The sequence below is a fragment of the Nicotiana sylvestris genome, chromosome 9 (genome assembly GCF_000393655.2).
Source record: "Nicotiana sylvestris chromosome 9, ASM39365v2, whole genome shotgun sequence".
Classification (NCBI taxonomy): domain Eukaryota; kingdom Viridiplantae; phylum Streptophyta; class Magnoliopsida; order Solanales; family Solanaceae; genus Nicotiana; species Nicotiana sylvestris.
This window is the reverse complement of record NC_091065.1, coordinates 29,292,743-29,313,718: the sequence shown is the minus strand read 5'-3', so window position 1 is coordinate 29,313,718 and position 20,976 is coordinate 29,292,743. Positions and strand designations below refer to the sequence as shown.

At 36.6% G+C, this 20,976-nt stretch overlaps 1 protein-coding gene and 1 pseudogene across 1 annotated transcript; both read right to left on the bottom strand.

Annotated features, from left to right (window-relative positions):
• Window positions 1–7,638: 7,638 nt before the first annotated feature.
• Window positions 7,639–12,992, bottom strand: LOC104239209 (F-box protein CPR1-like; annotated as a pseudogene).
• On the bottom strand, window positions 10,968–11,572 carry LOC138877377 (uncharacterized). The gene is made up of 2 exons (XM_070156985.1): window positions 11,536–11,572; window positions 10,968–11,341 (listed from the first exon to the last, which is right to left on the bottom strand). The coding sequence occupies exons 1-2, from the start codon at window positions 11,570–11,572 to the stop codon at window positions 10,968–10,970; spliced, it is 411 nt and encodes a 136-aa protein (XP_070013086.1).
• Window positions 12,993–20,976: the final 7,984 nt, after the last annotated feature.

Here is a 20,976-nt window from a genome sequence, read left to right as displayed (position 1 = left end):
CAGCTTTCTTCTTACCTGTTCCTAATTTTAGTTTTAAATTTTTAGACCTAAGTGGTGTCAAGTTCAAGAACCTGGTTCTTCAACTCAGCATTTTACTTTCACTCTCATTAGCCCTAGATTCTAGATTTTTGCACTTGGCTTTTAATCACACACTCCCTAGACAGCTCTTCCTTCTTATTGTTAATTATCTCAGACTCATCGATGATGTCTAGAAATAGTTCAGACAACCTTTCTTTAGACAGAAATTTAATCTTGTCTTTGAGATGAAAGACACTTACCTCTTGTTCATCATCTGATTCTCCGATGGTCATAAGTGCTTGTTCATCATCTGATTCTCTGATGGCCATAAGTGCTTGTTCATCTCCAGCTTCATCTTCTGAATCCTCATTTGATGTTTCTCCCCAAGCAACAACCATAGCCTTTGTTGATCCTTTGTTCCTTTTAAGTTGAACCTGTTCATTCTTCATGTTCCTTCGTTCAGCCCTTTCCTTCTTCCATTCAATTTCCCACTGAGGACAGTTCTTGATCATGTGACCAGTCTTACCATATTTGAAGCAACCCTTGTTGGTCTGTTTCTCAGGAGCCTTTGGTTTGTTGAACGTTGTACCTCTTGAAGAACCTTTTCCTCTCATTAGGTACTTTTTGAAATCCCTTGTGATCATGGCCATTTCATCATCCTCCATATCTGCACCTTCGGCTATTCTGAGAGCCAGACTCCTTTCCTTCTTGGGTGCATCCATTTTCATGGTTTGCCTTCTCAATTCATAGGCAGTGAGGTTTCCAATTAGTTCATTCAGCTTGAGAGTAGCAATGTTCTTTGATTCCTGAATAGTAGTGATTTTGCTTTCCCAAGTCACTGGTAAGACCCTTGTCAAGATTTTCTCAACCTTGTCTTCTTCAAGGATAATTCTCCCAAGAGATTTAAGTTCATTTGTTAGTGTTGTGAACCTTGTGTAGATCTCTTAGATAGTTTCTCCTTCCTTCATAGTGAAATTCTCATATTGAGAATATAGCAGTGTTCCTCTTGACCTCTTTACTTGGGGAGTTCCTTCATGATCCACTTGTAAAGTGTCCCATATCTCCTTGGCAGTGGTACAACTTTGAATCCTGCTGTACTCATCTGGACCCAGTCCACACACAAGCAATTTCTTGGCCTTATCATTCTTCTCCCATTTCTTTAAGTCTTCAGCAGTGCAGTCAGCTCTTGTCTTTGGCACGTCCACTCCTTTAGCATTCTTCTTTGTAGTTGCTAGGGGACCATCAGTGACTATGTCCCAGAGTTCATAGTCTTTTCCTATGATATGATCTCTCATCCTGTTCTTCCACAAAAAATAGTACTAACCATTAAAGAGTAGAGGCCTAGCAGTGGATTGTCCTTCCTAGTTTCTAGGTGGTGCACTTATCTTGATCTTTTCTTAAGGTGTTAACCACTTCAAGGATAACCCATTCTGATACCAATTGATATTTTAAGCGTCAATACCATACAAGAGCGGGTGATTTGTATGGTACCCAATTTTCGCTTAACTGAACTATAGAAAAACCAGGTTCTTCTAGGTGTTCCAACTACTACTGTTTGCGGAATAATAAATACAGAAAATAAAAAACACAGAGATTTTTACGGGGACAACACCTAGCTCAAAAGGTGAAAAAACCACGACCTACTACTACTTAGTAGGATTTTCCCAAACCTCCACTACAAACACTCTTTGTAAACCTAAGGATTAACTCTAATCCAGTTGTGGCACACAGCCTCAACTGTTGTGACAACTTCAAGTTAACTCTAACTTGAATACTCTAGGTACCTAATACAATTGCTTCTATGAAAGCTGAAAGGTACAATGTAAAATCACCTACAATAATTGAACTAGAATAAAAGATAGACACATGGAACTGGTTCTTCTATCTCATTTAAGTAGCTTCAGAATTGCACACTCAAATCAGACATAAATTGCTTGCAAAATCACCTTGCTCTTTTGCTCTCAATTTAAGTTTAACTTCTGCTTATGTGCATTACCTATAAAAGAGAACAACACTGATATTTAATAGGTTAGTGATCAGAGTTTGACTAGGATTCAATTTCTACTTTTCAATCGTAGAAGAGTTCATAATGATCTCAAACTCTAACACTATCTTCATCCTAAACTGTATTCTCTTCATGTAAGGAGTCTTTCTCTCCTTATCCAATATGCAACCTTTTCGATCAGATCAGGAGATATTACTTCTTGATCATTTGGATTTATCTCCTTCACGTGCATCTCACATGTACAGGTTGATCATGACTGTGCTTCACAAGATGTACCTGGTCTATGTCTGAGTTTTTTTGTCAATCTTCAAAACTTTACCTGTTCTTGGGCCAACATTGGTTTTCTATACCAGGTTCCAGACCTTATTTCTCTCAAACGGATTTAACTCCTCTTGCATGGCTATGATCCAGTCTAGATCCTTTAGAGCTTTCTTGATGGTCTTAGGTTCAACCTGTGAGAGGCATGTTGTGAATGCACATACATTTCTTATAGAAGACCTGGTTTGCACCCCTACATTTGGATTGGAGATGATATTTTCAAGAGGGTGTGAACTTTGATTCTTCCATGGTCTGGTCTGCATATCCAGAGAAGATTCGCCTAAGGAGTTACCCAAGGGAACAGGTTTAGTAGGTGTGGCTTCATTATTCTGATTAGAAGATAAAGTAGCTCTGTCTTCTTCTAGTTCCTCATGATCACTTTCAATTTCCTTGTGGTTTTCAGATCAATCTTCATCAGATTCCTTTGTATCTCCATCACCAGTGAATCATATATCATAATCTTCATCTTACAGACCTTTCTTAGCCAAATTGTTAGATTCATAAAAAATAACATGAATATTTTCTTCCACGCAGATAGTACTTTTATTAAAAACCTTATATGCCTTACTATGTAGAGAGGAACCCAAGAAAATTCCCTTATCGCTTCTGTCATCAAACTTACCTAGAGCTTCTTTTCTATTATTGGGCACAAAACATTTGCACCCAAAGGCTCTCAGATGAGTAATGCTGGGTTTTCTTCCTCGAAGTAACTTATAGGGAGTTTTCGCAAGAATGGGTCAGACCATGCATCTATTTAGCAGATAGCAAGCAGTATTGATTGCCTCAGCCCAGAAGCTCTTAGGCAGTCCACTAGCAATAAATATGGTCCTCCCCATGTCTTCTAAAGCTCTATTCTTTTTTTCTACAACTCCATTTTATTGTGGAGTTTTAGGTGCAGAGAAATTATTGTCAATCCCATGTGATCCATAGAACTCAAAAAATTTTGAATTTTCAAATTCAGTTCCATGGCAGTGCTTATACTTAAAACATTACATCCTGTCATTTATTGAATCATTTTGACAAATATAGAGAAAACACCAAAGGCTTCATCTTTGGATCCCAAAAACAAAGTCCATGTATACCTGGAAAAATCATCAACAATCACAAACATATACATCTTACCTCCTCTTCTCCTTATTCTCATTGGTCCACATAGATCCATGTGAAGGAGTTATAGAGGTTTAGAAATGCTTACAAACTTCTTAGATTTAAAGGATGAGCTAACATGATTCTCTCTAACACACGCATGCATACTTTGTCATAGGTGAATTCAACTTTAGGTAGCCCAAGGACCAAGTCCTTAGTTGCCAACTTATTGAGTTGAGAGAGACTGACATATGCCAATCTTATATGCCATAGTAGTAGATCATCTTCCACTATACTCAAGCATGTGTTCTCACTCTAGGGAAGCGACATAATCGATATCTTGTAGACATTGTTAAGTCCCTTACCCCTTAGCGCAATTTCATCAATATCAAGCTTAGTGACAGGCAAATTTGGGAATTGAATTTTACCTAATTTCCTTTGCCGCACATTTGAGAGATGCTAAGAATATTATGTTTAAGACCTACCACATAATACACATCTTCTATAGCATGATAGAGTGACTTGCCAATCTTACTAATACCTGTTATTTGGCCCTTTTTCCCATTACCAAATGACACACTCCCTCCTTGGAAGGTTGTCAGTGAGAGAAAGTGTTTCTTTTCTCCAGTCATATGTCTTGAGCATCCACTGTCTAGATACCAGTCCTGATTGTTTCCTGTCATCTTAGCATGCACCAAAATTCACAAGTTAGGTTTGGGAACTCAAAATAGCTTGGGTCCCTTTTTATTTGAAAAATAATGAATCAGATTCCTTCTTGCCCAGAAAGGAAGAGGATTAGAAGCTATTTTCTTATTAACCTTAATCTACTTAGTATGAACAGGAGGATTAACCTTTGGTTCCTCTTCCTTCTTTACATTTTTAGCAATACTAAAGGTGTTTCTAAACTGAGCATGTATTAAGGCAGGACAAGTGTCTCTAAAGTGTCCTAGTCTTCCACAATGAGTGCATATTTTATTATTAGAAATTCCAACATACTTTGGGTCAAACTTAGGGACAGGTTTTCTATAGCTAATTCCAAATTTGTTAATGCTATAGTTTTTATTTAGCCAATTTAAGGCATCAGAAGATCTATGCCATTTGCTTAGTCTAGAGAGTTCATAATTAGTCATTCTATGTTCTCATGCAGGACTTTATTTCTACATTCAGCTTTATAGAAATTATCATTAGCAATTTTTAATTCCTTCTCAAGCTTATCCTACAAATCACTCATTTTGCCTTTGCCATATATATCAAGAGACTTCTCATTCTCAGAAGTTAGTTGAAGAACCTAGTTGTTAAGGTATTTGACATGTTTCTCTAAACTGGCTTTGTCGGATTCAAGCTCTTTGATATTGAGTTTCACACAATAAAGCTTACTGATTAGCAAATCATTTCCATTACTCAATTTATCCATTTCATTCATTAAGGTTACAGCTATGGCCATCTGTTGCTTTTTGGACATAGCATGAATATTTTCTTTCAAGTCATATATACTTACCTGGTTTGTCTCATCTTCGGTTTCTGAATCACTCATGGCCATCATTCCGATCACTTCTTCCTCTATTTTGATTCTTTAATCTCCATCGGATCCACTTTAATATTTTCATTTCCAAAGTCAATTTCCAATGTCCTCTGTAGAGCAAGTCCTTTGCATTGGCATTTTTCTGAACTAGCTGACACTTTTCCTCATTGTATTCCTCTTCTCTTCTGTTGCACTTGTTACCTTCACCATCCAATTTGGTTGGGAGAATTGGTCCATGACTGACAATTATCCATAGATCAAAGTCAATAGCCCGAATAAAAGTTTCCATATGTAGATTCCATTCATCATAGTGGAGTTCATCAAACAAATGAGGTCTTCCAATTTCCATCTTAAGTTACTAGGGGTTCAATCTTCATAACTTGATGTTCATCGATCACAGCATAGAGGCTAATAGCCTCATCCTCTTTTTCTTCCTCGTGATCATACACACTATCCTCATATGCTGCCAAGAATGCCTAATTCATAGCTTCAGTAAATCCTTTGCTTAGGATTTTTCCTTTGTTGGAACCCTTCTTTCTCATCTTTTCCCATTTCTCCTTTTTCATCTCGTTCTTTCCTCCGCTCGATTTACCATATTGGGCAGTCCTTTACCATGTGATCTAGCTTGCCACACTTGTAGCAACCATCATAGTTAGCTTTGTCAATCTGCTTGTGCTTACTACTGGTGTCTCTTATAGATACACTTTTGGAATTCTTAATGAACCTCTTGAACTTGGCAGACATTGCTAAATCAGGATCATCATAGTTAGATTAATCATCCTCATATGCCTTAAGGACCAAGATCTTATCCTTCTTTGGATATTCTTTACGTAATTCCATCCTTCTCTTTTCATGTGTTTTAAGTTTCCAACTAACTCATCAAGTGAGATTTTATCCGGATCCTTGGCTTCCTGGATTGCACTGACTTTTGATTCCCATGAAGCTAGAAGGATTCTTAGGACTTTTCTAACCAACTCTTCAAAGGTAAATACTTTTCCAATTGATTTCAGTTTATTGGTTATTATAGTGAACCTAATCATCATATCCTGGATGGGATCAGACTCCTTCATAGAGAAAAGCTCATAGTTTCTCATGAGTAGTTCAATTCTTGATCTCTTAACTTGATTTGTTCCTTCATGAGAGGTTTGGAGTGAATCCCAAATCTTCTTCACATTAGAGCACATAAAAATTCTATTGTACTCATTAGGACCAAGTCCACATATAATGATTTTCTTAGCCTTTGCATTCTTCTCCATCATTTTGAAATCTGCTGCCACAAATTCGGAGGAATCCTTAGAAACTGTTTTACTTTTTTACATTTTGTTTAGTAGGAATTAAAGGACCTTGGTTTACTATGGTCCATAGTTCACAATCTTCAGCAGTCAAGAAATCTTCCGTTCTTACTTCCACCAACTATAATATTTTCCATTGAACAGGGGCGGTATGGCAGTTGATGATCCTTCATTAATTTCAGGTGGAGCACTCATCTTTCTTCCAAGATCTCTCTAGGTGTTAACTATGTAAATGAGAGAACCCGCTCATATACCAATTGTTAGTTTGAGTGCCAGTATAAACTGCTAAAAAACTTGGTTCTTCACCGTGTGCCTTAAGCGAAAATTAAACAAGTAATAAAATGAACAAAGTGATTTTTACGTGGAAAATCACCCGGCTCAAAAAGTGCAAAAACCACGACCTACCAAGTAGGATTTTCAGCTTCAACTCCACTAGAACAATGAGCCAATTACAATACTATAATTAAATACTCTCCAGTACTACTACTACTCTTATTTGATTCACAAGTAACTCTACCTTGTAAACCAAATACTCACTCCAACTCACTGATTGTTTATAACACTTGATTACAACTCAATTTCCCAAAACAAATTTACTAGACTAACTCGGAAAGAGTACATGACTAGTACTCAACACAAGTGAACCACTTTATGACTCTGTTGATCTGTAAAAGGATAGTTCAGAAGTCCAAACTCAATCCTATTTAAAAACGACTTGAGATCTTCTAAGAGTCCTATTCATAGTCAGCTTCCTCTTTGAAAGGACTCCTTCTGGTCTAAGGATTCCACAAGCTTTGGGACTTTTATCTCTAACTGACTTATCCATATCTTCTTGAGCAACGATCCTTATCACTTGCAGCAGTCATCTTCCACAAAACTCGGATATGGTAAGTTTGAGATAAAGTTACTATCTTGTACAAACGTATAAGTATCAATCATAAAGAGTTTATCCTTTAACCTGAAAAGTTGGTTCTTCACAACAATTAAGCAGCTACATTAAGGACCTGGTTCTTTAAGTAATTAGACATATTTTATTAATCATCAATACTTAACAGTATGACATTGACTGAAATTTTGGAGATCGAAAATGTGGATACCAAAGTCCACCCGTTAGATGAATAGGCACTAATGACACAAAGTTGAAATTAGCTTAAAGATAAATGAGTTAATCATGAGAAAGTAATGGACAAAATAGAGAGCGGAAGAAGTAAAATGTTCATATCCAATGGTGCATACCCGAGTTTGGAGAATCACAAAGGTGCAACGAAGAAGAAAGTACAAACGAGAAAGAGATTAACTTTAAACAGTATGCTTGATGGTAAAGAAAAAAATCAAGGAAAATTCATAGTGTGTCACGACCCAAACTTCTACCGGAACCGTGATGGCACCTATCACCGTGTGTTAGGCAAGACAACAATTAACAAGCATGAATAAATTCAATTAACATAATCAAATAGTCTAAATAGCTGACTAATCATAAATAATGAAATCCAATAGCAATAATACAACTAAAAAACCACCCATTGATCTAGAACGAGCGCATGAGCACTATATATTTTAAATACGAAGTCTGCTCTCAAAATATAATTGTCCGAAAGATAGAACAGTAATAACATAACTCGAGAGAAAATGGACTTCAAGGCATGCAAACAGAACAACAGCTACCTTGAAATCTCCCAAGTTAACATTGGCCATGCCCTAGTAATCTTTCCTCTCGGCAGCACCTAGATCTGCACATAAAGTGCAGAGTGCAATATGAGTATAACCAACCCCAAGTACTCAATAAGTAGTAAGTTTATCCTCGGGCTGAAAGCAACGACTATCTCGGCAAAGTCCAAAACTCATTTCTAATACCTAATTACAACAATAACAGAATAATAATGGTAAAAAAGGTAGCTCAAGCAATATTAAATCCAACAGTTTTGCGTAGAAGAAATAGGCATTCTTTTCAAGAATAACAATTAAGGCATAAATACTTTCACAAAAGTCATTTAAACATTGTTTCCTCAATTTAACAGTGATTCTAAGTCCAATACATTAAATAAAGACATCAAGTACCAATAAGCATGATGGAAGGAATACATCCTAGTACCTACATGGCAAGTATGCATGCTAGAATCAACAATTCACAATTAAATCAACAAGTATGTCATATCTCAGCACGTTGTCAGCAAGTGGTGCCCGACAAGGCCATTTCCCTAAATATCTTGAGAAACGAAGAGGATAGGTTTGAAACTCATTCGGTAATCTTCTCCTGAAGGTAGGCATTTCCCCAAGGCACAATGGACCTAGGACTGTCACACACAACAACAATAACACTTAGCACTATACAGGTACCTGTCACAAGTCCCTCACCTAAGAACATGTATAATATTGTGCTTGCGCCTACAGTTAATACCTGACTCTGGAGGGGTAGGTCCTTGCCCAAGCGTTGATCGGATTTAATTTAATGATCAATATGACATATTCCAACTTGGTGCCTGGCGCACGCGTCACCTCATAATCAATATTACTTAGCCCAAGGTGGGGCTTGATGTACGCGTCACCTCATAATTAATACTAAATCGGCTCCATGGCCCAAGCTCAGTCATTAACCGCTCAAGTGTCATATATTCACATCTCACAGTACTCAGCTCAAACTGTGTCACACATATAAGGGCATTAATAGCATGTGAGATAGCATATACAGAAGCCACTGAGATGTGATATAATACGCGGATATAGCATCATGATTGAGATATAAGTACAATTAAGGCAAAATTCTCAAAATAGCAAGAATATCCCTATCATGTCTCAAACAGATAAGCACATAGCCTAGACATGATTGCTAGGATAAATAATATCTCAAGAAGTCATACAAATAGAGAAAATATGGATATTATAATGTGTGATCGTAGAACAAGACATAAAATAGCCTAAAGTCAATCTGGATCATGTATAACCCTTGTGTACGCACATACACCCATCAACTAACACATACGTCACCCCAAATATATCTCAAATATCATAACCAACAGGAAAATTACCCTCAAATCAATTTTAGACATGTTACTTATCTAAAAGTGTGCGAATCAGTACTCCAAATCCCACGCGACTCGGCCTCCAAATGACACAAATCTAGTAAAACACAAATCGATAACATCAAACATGAATATAGAAGTCGACACCAAGTAATAACACTCATATCTATATCAAATTAGAAAGAATCAACCAAAAAGTCAACCCAAGCCCACTCCTCGCAACCCGAAAATATTCACAAATCTCGATTACCCATTTGAATACGAGTCCAATATACAAATTTCATCCAAAATCGACTCTAAATCAAGATTCAAATATCCATTTTTTACTTTAGAAGAGTTTTTTCAAAACACCATATTTTTCTCTTATGATTCATCAATCAAATTTCAGAATCAAAGATATAATCATGCATAATAATCAAATTCAAGTTAAGAATATTTACCCTAATCTAATTAGTGAAAATCGCTCCATTCTGAGCTCTCTATCTTAAATTATAATAAACTATACCAAAATCTCGATTAAATTACTTCTTCCAAACGATTATCGATTCTGCAGTTAAAATGTCACTTCTGCGACATTGCATCTGCAGAAAATACCTCGCAGATGTGGAATCCACTTAAGCCCCTTCCCATAATTTTTGCGAACATAAATCCACTTATGTTAAGCTATTTCTGTGCTATAAGTAGAGCACCTGTGCAACAAATGCCGCATCTGCAGACACCCTGATCCTAGCCAAACTCGCATCTGTAGCCTCATGTCCACTTTTGCAAGCCCACACCTATGGACCAAATCTCGTAGGTGCAAAAACAGCAGACCTGATCAGCCAATTCGATCTCAAATGATTCGAAACCCATCCAAAACTCACCCTAGGCCTCCCGGATCCCGTCCAATAATATCAACCAGTCCCAAAGTATAACACGGACCTACTTGAGGTCTCGAATCACATAAATTAACATCAAAACTATGAATCACACCTCAATTCAAGCTTAATAAACTAACCAACTTTCAGACTTCCAAACCTCATGCCGAACCACGTCTAACCAACTCAGGATAATCCTAAATTTTTCACACATATCACAAATGATATAACGAATATGTTCCAAGCCCCAGAACCACAATCCGACCTCGATAGCTTCAAAGTCAACTCCCTGCTAAATTTATGAACCATCCAATCTTTAAATTTTCAACTTTCGCCAAAAAGAGCCAAATAAACCTAGGAATCTCCAACTCCATATTCAGGCATAAGTCTAGGTAAAAAAATTACTATACGAACTTATTGGAACCATCAAAACATCTAGGGTTGTTTACAATAAAGTCAAACCTCGGTCAGCTCTTATAACTTAAGATTTCAAAACTAAATGTTCCAGTTCACTTTAAAACTTCCTCGAAACAAAACCAAACATCCTTCAAGACGCAAAACAACAAAAAAGCATATAGGAAACATCAAATAAAGGAACAAGGCTCAAATACATAAAATGACCGACTGGGTCGTTACATTCTCCCCCTCTTAAACAAACGCCCGTCCTCGAACAAGTTTAGAACCATATATGGGGTATAAAAAGGTAAGGATATCTTCTCACATATCATACCCGGTATCCCAAATCGCATCCTCGGCCAGTTGACCTCTCTACTGAACCTTCACAGATGCAATATTCTTCAACCTCAGCTTTCGAAACTGCCTATTCAGAATGGCCACTAGATCCTCATCTTAAGTCAAACCCTTGTCTAATTGCACTGGACTAAAATCCAACGCATGTGACAGATCTTCACAGTACTTCGGAAGTATAGAAACATGAACTACCGGATGAACTTCTGATAAATTTGGTGGCAAAGCAAGTCTGTAGGTCACTTCACCAACTCTCTCTAACACCTCGAAAGAACCAATATACAGAGGGCTTAACTTTCCCTTTTTCCCGAATCTCATCATGTCCTTCATAGGCAAAACTCGGAGAAGAACCTTCTCACCTTCCATGAAAGCCACAATGCGAACCTTCCTATCATCATAACTTTTCTGTCTGGACTGCGCTGTACGAATTCGCTCGTGAATCAATTTCGCCTTCTCCAAAGCATCACGAACCAAATCTATGACCAAAAACCTTGCCTCAAATATTAAATTTAGAATCCAATTACTAATATTTGATGTCGTTGTTTTAAAATTTAGTATCCAAAAAATTGAATTCTAGCTCCGCCCGTGACATTTATCCGTAATGAGATACTGTAATAAACTAATATTTTTTGTTATGAATATGAAAGAACGTAGAAATAAAAGCATTTACTCAACTTGCGAAGCGAAGGTCTTAAAGATGTAGACATGGTACACATTTGAGATAACTAAATGATTTTAACGAACTACTTACCAAAATCTTCACGGAGAAAGAGTTGTTAGAATACAGGTCATCAATTTAAAGAGTTATATCTTCTCTATAGTTTTGAAATTGGCTACGAAGCTCACTTCCATTTGGAATTGGTGTCAAGCTTTCCTTGTAAATTGCAATTCTCAAACTTTTGGGAAAACCCTGCAAATTGAACTCCTTGACTTCTTCCGAATGAAGGTCATAGGTAATCAAAAGTCCACTTTTACTTTGAAGAAACAACAGATGATCCCTCCAAATTGCTAATGGGGATTCAATAGGAAGAGGTCTAATTGTGTATTTCTTAACCCAAGATTCATTCACACCGTACTCTTTCATTATCTAGATATCTGTTAGTTCTTTTCTTTGTTTAGGCACACTCCCTATATTAGGGTAACAAATCAATGTCAAGGACTCATCCAAAACTACAAGGCCATAACACTTACCGTCAAAAAAATCACAAGTATCAGGCATCTTCATATTCCGAAAAATCTCAGTACTCAAGTCAAAACAAAGAATCAAAACAATATGTTCGTTGCAAACCAATGAACGGCTCCCTTGTAAAACATCTCAGAACAAGGATACCAAATCAAATTTAGCAACTGTTGATCAACATGATCTAGGTCTCTCCAAGAATCAGTAATCATATCATAAACCTCAACTCTCCATTCTCTAACATTAAAATCATTGAAAGGAGGATCTCCAATAACTTGCGAAATTCTTACAACCTTGTAGTCATTCACAACCGAGTCAAAGCCAAACCCTACACCTTTAATATCATGATAGAAACCCAATGGACAATTAAAATTGCTTGATGGAAGTAGCCTATAATTTCTAGTTGTTGGGTTAAATAGGACGGTGCTTTCAGAATCGGTAAGAACAATTAAACCGCGGCAAGGACCCAATATTTGATGGAAAATACAAGAATTAGTGATGGTGAGATATGGTAAGTCTTGATCAGGAGAAACAGGTCTAAGATCAATATGGTCATTAACTCCAAAGAGAAAAGACAAGATACCTTTAAATTTGTTCGGTCTTTCTTGGAAGGATCGTTTGAGTAGAATGAATTCATCTTTGGCAGTGGTGGTCCGTTTGAGATGAAAATTGATAAACATGGATGATTGAAGGAGAGTATACAAAGTTTTAAAGACACATTTGAGTCGTATGAGAGATTTCACGTTAAGCCTAATAAGAATAAACATCATCACATCTTCAGGCAACACTTTAATAATTCCATCCGCCATCTCTGAAATACATTTAATGGAATTATATCCTCATAGTATAGGGATTTTCTATCTCCGTTAAATTGGATCCAAATGCTTATTCCTAGTATTCAGCTGAGCTGCCGAGCTAATCACACGGCAGACTAGCCTTTTAGTGGTTTTGAGGTTTGTTCGGTGCAGCATTATTGTTTCACGTGGAGGGTTGTAATTAAAGGTGGCTAACGGGCCGGGTTGGACCGGAACCGGCCCGGCCCAGACCGGTTTAAACCGGAACCGGACCGGCCCGGTTCATAGGGGGGCCGGGTGGGCTGGGTAGGGGGGTTAGGCCGGGGACGGAGGGGTTCGTTTGGGCAAGCGGTTAACCGGGCCCGGGTAACCCGGTGGCATGAACAGTGCCCGAACCGGTTAACCCGGACCGGCCCGGACCGGTAACTGTCAGAAATTTTTTTTATTTATTTTTTTTGTACTTTCCTGCAGCGTGGGGCCCACTATCCGTTGGAAAATCAGATTTTTCATCACATATCCGTTGGCCAACGGATTTGTTGCATAAATGGCCATTTTTTTTTAATTTTTTGTATTTAATACTTTACAAAATTAACCCTTTTAAAAATCTATAAATACCCCCCCCCCCTCTTCTTCATTTTTTCACTCAAAATTCTTATCTCAATCTCAATTCTCAAATTCTCAATTTCTCTCTTCCCTTCAATTTGCAAGATTTCATCTTCTAATTTTATAATTTTATTTGGCTCTCTTTTCTTGAATTTAATGCACATTGTACATTGTACTGATCCAAGGCGTATGTTAACAAGTGATACTTGGGAGGTCATTAATGATGTTGTTAAATTTTTACATAAATTTTATACAGCTACTGTTGAGTTTTCTGGAGCATATTACCCCACTGTTACTATGGCTTTAGTACATATAGCTGAAATTTCTTTTCTACTATCTGAATTTAAGAAGAAAGAAAAATATAAGGATGTTGTTGAAAAAATGCAAGCAAAATTCAAAAAATATTTCTTTCCAATTCCTCCGATTTACTTAATTGGTGCAGTTTTAAATCCTTCTATTAAAATGTCTGATTGTCACCAATTAATGAATGCTTTATATACTTATATGGAGATTGGAGAAACTGAAACCCCAAATTTATATGTTTCTATGAACAAGCTAAATGAATATTTACAACAACTATATAATTATTATGCAAATGAATGTGATATATATTAACACATGGAAACCCATCCGAATTTAACATGCCAAAAGAAGGTCAATCGGTTCATATTGATTATGATGAACTTGCTAGGGCGATGCAAAACATTTGAAATTACTACTTTACTAGTTTACTTGTTGAAAAAAATGTAAACATTTCATTTTGTAAGTTTGAAAGTTGAAACTTGAAATTAAGAAATAAAGTAGCACTTGCAATAAGTGCTATTTTTTCCCATCTTACTTGTATTCTTAATTTCTTTTAATTAATACAAAGTATTAATATAACTTACAATAGTTATACAAAATTCTAAAAAAAAATTAAAAATACACTAACCCGGCCCGGCCCGGCCCCCTCAACTCGTAACCCTTATGGTTCAATTTTTACCTGGATTAACCCAGCCCGCTAAACCCGTTACTGTACCAACCCGGAACCGGCCCGGCCCGAAACCCGGACGGGTAAAAAAATGGACCCGGCCCGGCCCACCCGTTTAATAGCTTTAGTTGTAATATAAGTACCGAAGGCCCCTTAGTTCCCTCTTGCGCCAGTTCAAAAGATAGATAATGAGTTCATACAATATATCCTTTTCATGAATTTGCACGGTTTATTCGATAGAAGCTCAATGATATTGATGGCCTAAAGCTAAATCTCAATAACAACCTGTAAATTTATTTAAAAAATATAATATAATATTTTTATTTTATACCAAGGGTATACCGACCGGTCGTTTTGAGCTTTAGCGTTCTATTCAGTGGTTTGAGACTTTGAGTAGCCTTATATTATGTATTATTACTTGCGTGTAAGGTTGCTTTGGGTTTTCAAGTGGTTTGGGATTGATTTGGAAGAATGATTCTCGTTTTAGAAGTTTTAAGTTGGAAGAGTTGACCAAGATTTGACTTTTGGGTAAACAGACTCGGAATCAGGTTTTGATTGTTCCGATATGTCCGGATGATAATTTTGGACTTGCATTATATTCGGATTTGGTTTCGGAGGTTCCTATAAGAATTTGACACTATTTGTCGAAAGTTGACAATTTGAAGAGCTTAAGAGTTCATAAGTTTGTCCAAGAGTTGACTTTGATGTTATTGGACTCCAATTGGTGTTCCAAGACTTTGGATAAGTCTATATAGTTGAATTGAACTTGTGTGCGAAGTTTGAAAGTAATCTGAAGTGTTTAATGATTCGGACACTCTTTTAAAAGAATGAATAGATTCAACAACTTAAGAGAAATTCTATTCGGTTTGAGCCTCGATTCTTTGTTGTGATGTTCCCATGGATGTTTGAGGCTTTGAATAAGTTTGGATGATGTATTTGTATTTGTTGGTATGATTGTATAGGGTCCCGAGGGGCTTGGGTGTGTTTCGGATCATTAGTTGAGAAACCAGTTATGTTAAAGATTTGAAGTTTGACCATGGTCAATATCGGGTCAAGATGATCTCTTTTCGGTGTTTTGAGTGCGCGAGCAGGTTCGTAGTGTATTTTATGATTGAAATGCATACATCGTTTGTGTTCGGGAGGTTCCGAATGAGTTTTCAGATTGCTGGTTTTTTTTTGGTGTAAGTAATTACGAAAATGCCATTTATATCCCAGAAAATTTCATATTGCTTTTAAAAATTCAAAACATCATATCTCCCTCATTTTAAGGTCAATTGGGTGATTTAAGAGGCTATCTTGGGTGTAATCTTGCAAGGACCGTGTTGGGCTTATCAAACGTAAGTTTCAGGATCATCTAGGACCTGAATCGAGCTGGAACAGTTGCTGCATTTTTTTAATTTCGGAATTTAGTTACTTTTTCTCGCAAGGTTTTGGAGCTCGTTTTGGGTGATTTTGGAGGGGATTTTTACTACTTGGATTGGGGTAAGTATTTTTTACTTGAATTTGTTATTATTTCATAATCCCAACCTCAATGTTGGTGTTTGATTAATAATTTGAATTGGAGAAACTGAGAAATTTAGTAAAAACTTTCCAAAACATAAATTCATAGTTTGAAGGTCGGATTTGAATGATTTTTGTATAATTGGACTCGTATCGGAATGCATGTTCGGAATTTGTAAGTTTTGTCAGGTTTCGAGGTGCGGGCCTAGAGTTGACTTAAAGATTAAAGTTTTATTATCCAAAATTATTTCATATGGCTTTTATTTATGATATTAAGTTATTTTGGCTAGATACGAGTCGTTCGGAGGTTGTTTCACACAGGAAGGGCTTCTTAGAGTATTGATTTAGTATCTTTGAGGTAAATATCTTGCCTAACTTTGTATGGGGAAATACCCCTTGGAATTTCAGTTTAATTGTATTATTTGAATTATATGAAAGACGTGTATACGAGATGACAAGTGTATATACGGACTTATATTTGAATAATTGACCGGTTTAGACTCTTAGGTCACTTATAGGCATTTAATTGAGTTGTTATTATTTGTCCTATCCTTCGTTGTCATGTTTATTCTTACATGCCTTAGCTAAACTTGCTATGACATGTTCTATTACAGGCCAATGTCCAACACAAACGATCAATAACAACACATGATATAATGATGGCTATAACAGCAAATAACTCAAAAGATATCATGTTGAGCTCGTTCACAAATACAGAAAATTAGACATGCTTTAAAAGTATGACAATTAAAGCCTGGATCTTTCACCAAAAACACTAAAATAAGAGCTTATCAGATAACCTTGATTTTTTCCAAACTTTCAATAATAGATAAGACATTTCATTTACCAACTAGTATGAGGAAAATACATCTTCCTGCCTACATGTCAAGTCAATAACATCATGGTAGAACCATCAAATACACTCACTCTCAACACACTCAAGGTGCTTGGCACAAGGGCACCCCACAATCACACACATAATCACTTAGTATTGTATGGGTGCCTGGCATAAATGCCCCTCACCAAAGCACATACATATCACTGTGCATGTGTTCACTGTAATGCCAGACTCCAGAGGGGCGGATCCTGGCCCAAACGCTAATCAATAATCAATATAATTATTTCGACGTGCAACCTAATCCACCCAATACAAATATCGATCTGTTGTGGCATGCAACTCATTCCAAATATCAATCTGTTGCAGTGTGCAACCCCGTCCAAATACCAATCCGCTGCAGCATACAACCTGATCGAAATATCAATCCGTTGAGATGTGCAACCCGATCCAAATATCAATTTGTTGCATCATGTAATCCAATCCAAATATCAATCCGTTACAGCGTGCAACCTGATCCAAATATAACTTACAACACAGCTCTATGGCCCATATCAATCATCAATCCGCTCAAGTCTCCACATGCCAACATCTCACAAAACATAATCAAATTATACAATACGAAATATCACAATGTGCCATAAATTCAGCTCAAACTCGTGTCATGTACAAGAACACCAATAACATGTGAGATAGCATATCAAAAGTGCACGGAAACAAAGATATAACATGCGGATACAACTATCATGACTTAATAGTATGACTACGACTAAGACAAATAGCTCAACATGGTAAAAATAGTCCTATCATGTCTTAAACAATTAATCACATAGCCTAGACATGATTTCTAGCATAAATAATAACTTACGTAATCATAAAAATAGAGGAAAGATGATATAAAAGAAGCACGATAACAAATCAAGGCATATAATAGCCTAAGAACTACCCGAATCATGAATAACCCGGTGCACGCACATACGCACGTGACCTAGTACGTACGTTACCCCTAACACATCTCAAATATCATAGTTCTCAAGCGTAATTACCCTCAAATCCAAGTTTAGATATGTTACATACTCGAACAAGCCAAATCAATACCGAGCAAGCCAACACCCTCTAGAAGCGCTATCCCGCGTGAATCAACCTCCGAACGACTCGAAACTAGCCAAAAGTAACTCAAAAACATCAAATAATACCATAAAAAACAAACCCAAACAATAAAGATTGAATCTTTCATCAAATACTCAAAGTCAACCAAAAAGTTAATCTGGAACCGCACCTCAGAACCCGATAAAACTTAAAAATTCTGACAATCCATTCAAATACGAATCCACCATACTAATTTCACTCAAATCCGACTCTGAATCGATGGTCAAAACTCAATTATTCACTTGAAAAAAGTTTGGACAACCTTCCCCCTCCCCAATTTCTCTTTTAGATTCACAAATCAAATGCAAAAATCAAAGATAGAATCACGTAAAAGAATCATATTCGAGTGAAAAATACTTACCCCAATCCAAGCGGTGAAAATTTCCTCCAAAATTGCCAAATCCGAGCTTCCAAACTCAAAATGTGATAAAATGAGCTCAAAGTCCGAAAATAATATCTTATACCTCTACTTTAGGTGATTCTTTGCGATCGCGAGACCCACTTTCCGATCGCAAAGAACTAAATGAACACTGTCCAGGAAAACACTATGCGTTCGCGGTCTCAAGATTGCGTTCGCGGTCTCAGGATCGCGATGAATAATTCAGCTCCTAGCTCTCTTTCGCGAGCGCGGCTGGCTTCACACGAACTCGAAGAGCAATCTCCTCCAGTCCAATTTCCTTCTCTGCGAACACGATGTCTCCTCCGCGAATGTGATGAACTACCAACCCCACTGACGAAATACTCTGCACGATTGCGATTCTACTCCCGCGATCACGAAGCTCAACTGGAGCACCAGAAAACCAACATCTCATGCAAACTCTGAAATGGTCCGAAACCACCTCGAAACTCACTCGAGCCCCTTAGGACCCCGTACGAACATACCAACAAGTCCCAAAATATAACATGGACCTACTCGAGGCCTCAAATCATACGTAAAAACATCAAAAACACGAATCGTACCTCAAATCAAGCTTAATGAGTTGTTTCAAATATCAAAATTCTAAACTTAAGCCGAACACCTCTAAACAACTCGGAATCACCTCAAATTTCGCACACAAGTTCCAAATGATATAACAAACATATTCCAACTCCCAGAACCACAATCCGAACCCGATAACATCGAAGTCAACTCCTGGTAAAAAATATGAACTTTCCACACCTTCAAATAGCCAACTTTCGCCAATTAGAGCCAAAACCTCTTAGAACATTCAAATGCAAATTCGGCCATACGTCCAAGTCCAAAATCACTATCTGGACCTAATGGAACCTTAAAAACTCTAATTTGATGTCAAATATACAAAAGTCAAACTTGTTCAACTCTTCCAACTTAAAGCTTTCTAGATGAGAATCATTCTTCCAAATCAATCCCGAACCACTCGAAAAACAAGATTGACGATAGACGCAAGTCATAATACGCTATATGAAGCTATTCATAATCTCAAACCATCTAATTGAATGCAAATACTCAAAACGACCGATCAGATCGTCACAATATAAGCCTCACCTTCTGACCGAACAGGATAATAATTTTCGTCAACTAAAATATTCAGGCTCATGTGAGTATTATTGTGGACCACGACGCGAGTGGGCATCGACACACTAAATCACAATGCCATGCTCATGAATGCTCGTAGCTCCTATCCAACCATGCCTCGAATTGATCGAGATCATGCGAGATTGCAGTAAAAATGATTAGAAAAGAGAAAAATCGAATGTTATTAAGGCGCAAACGATTCTACATGCTCAAGTTGGTTGAGGAACAAGCGGCATCAATTGGTAGGAATTTGACATTAGCTGAAAGGAAAAATGCCATAGCAAATGAAGATTATATATCAAATGACAATATTGAGTGCTTCTACCCAACAAATTAGTGGAATTTCTATGATTTCGTAGTGTATGATGTTTCAGAATATGAAAACTAATAACATTATAAAGATTGCTGTATAACATAAATTTGTATAACATGTCATACTTCTTTATAAAAAAGACGAACAACAAAATAAAAATCAAAAATAAAACATACAATCAACCGAAATGATAACGCTAATGTACTGATGATACAAAATACATACAAACGATAAAGACAAATCTGATCAATAATATAATATTTTCAAATAACAAACAACGACAATAACCACATATCAACTTTAAACGGTTCCTCTGCTTTCCATCTTCATTCCATTGTTTTTTCACATGATCTCTCTCATGTACAATTTTGGTCAACTTATCTTTTAGGTCTTCTCTTCATATTGTTTTGTGAAGACCAGGTATAATCGTCAACCGAGGAACTTCTCAACAACGAGTTTTGGTTAATCGTTGGTTCATAGTGCCTCCTAAAATAGTTGCAAGTCCCTTTATTCAGTACCATGCAATAAGTAATTATTGATGAATGAGTAAAATCTCATATCCTATTTAAATATTAATGGACAAACATTACTCTAAACTTTGGAATCCCAAAATCTTCGACATATTGAAGTCCTCAAACTTATAGTAATCTCCATAGCGGTGAATATGATGTTTTATGGAATGCATTGAACTTTATGAAGTATTAGACATTATTATTAACCTAAGATGAAGTTTAACAGCTTGTTTGGATGGTTGTTCCCTATTGTATCGTATTGTATTATTATTCCAAAACAATGTTTGTTTTTATTATTTCATTAAAATTGGTTGTATTGTATTGTTAAATTCATTGTTCCGGAATAATGAAAAATTCCTTTTTTGAAACAACCAATTTGGTGTGGTGGGATTGTTTCCTATTTTTCTTTCTAATTATGCCCTAACTTATTACTCCACAATTCTATTTTACCTTTTACTTTTTTTTTTTCTATTTTAACTTCAATCTTCAACCTATAATCTACTTTATTTTTTTCTAAAACTTCTACAGTCAACGTTAAAGGTGTTTTGCTGCCTTCTATTTTATTTTTTCTCCTAATTTGCTTTTAACTCAATTCTAATTGGTTGTGCTCCTTTGTTTTGCATTCTTCTGTCTCGCTCCTTTGTTCTGCTTTCTTAAGGTATTTTGCATTTTTCTGTTTTGATTTTTAAATTATTTTTATGCATAATTTTTGATAAATTTA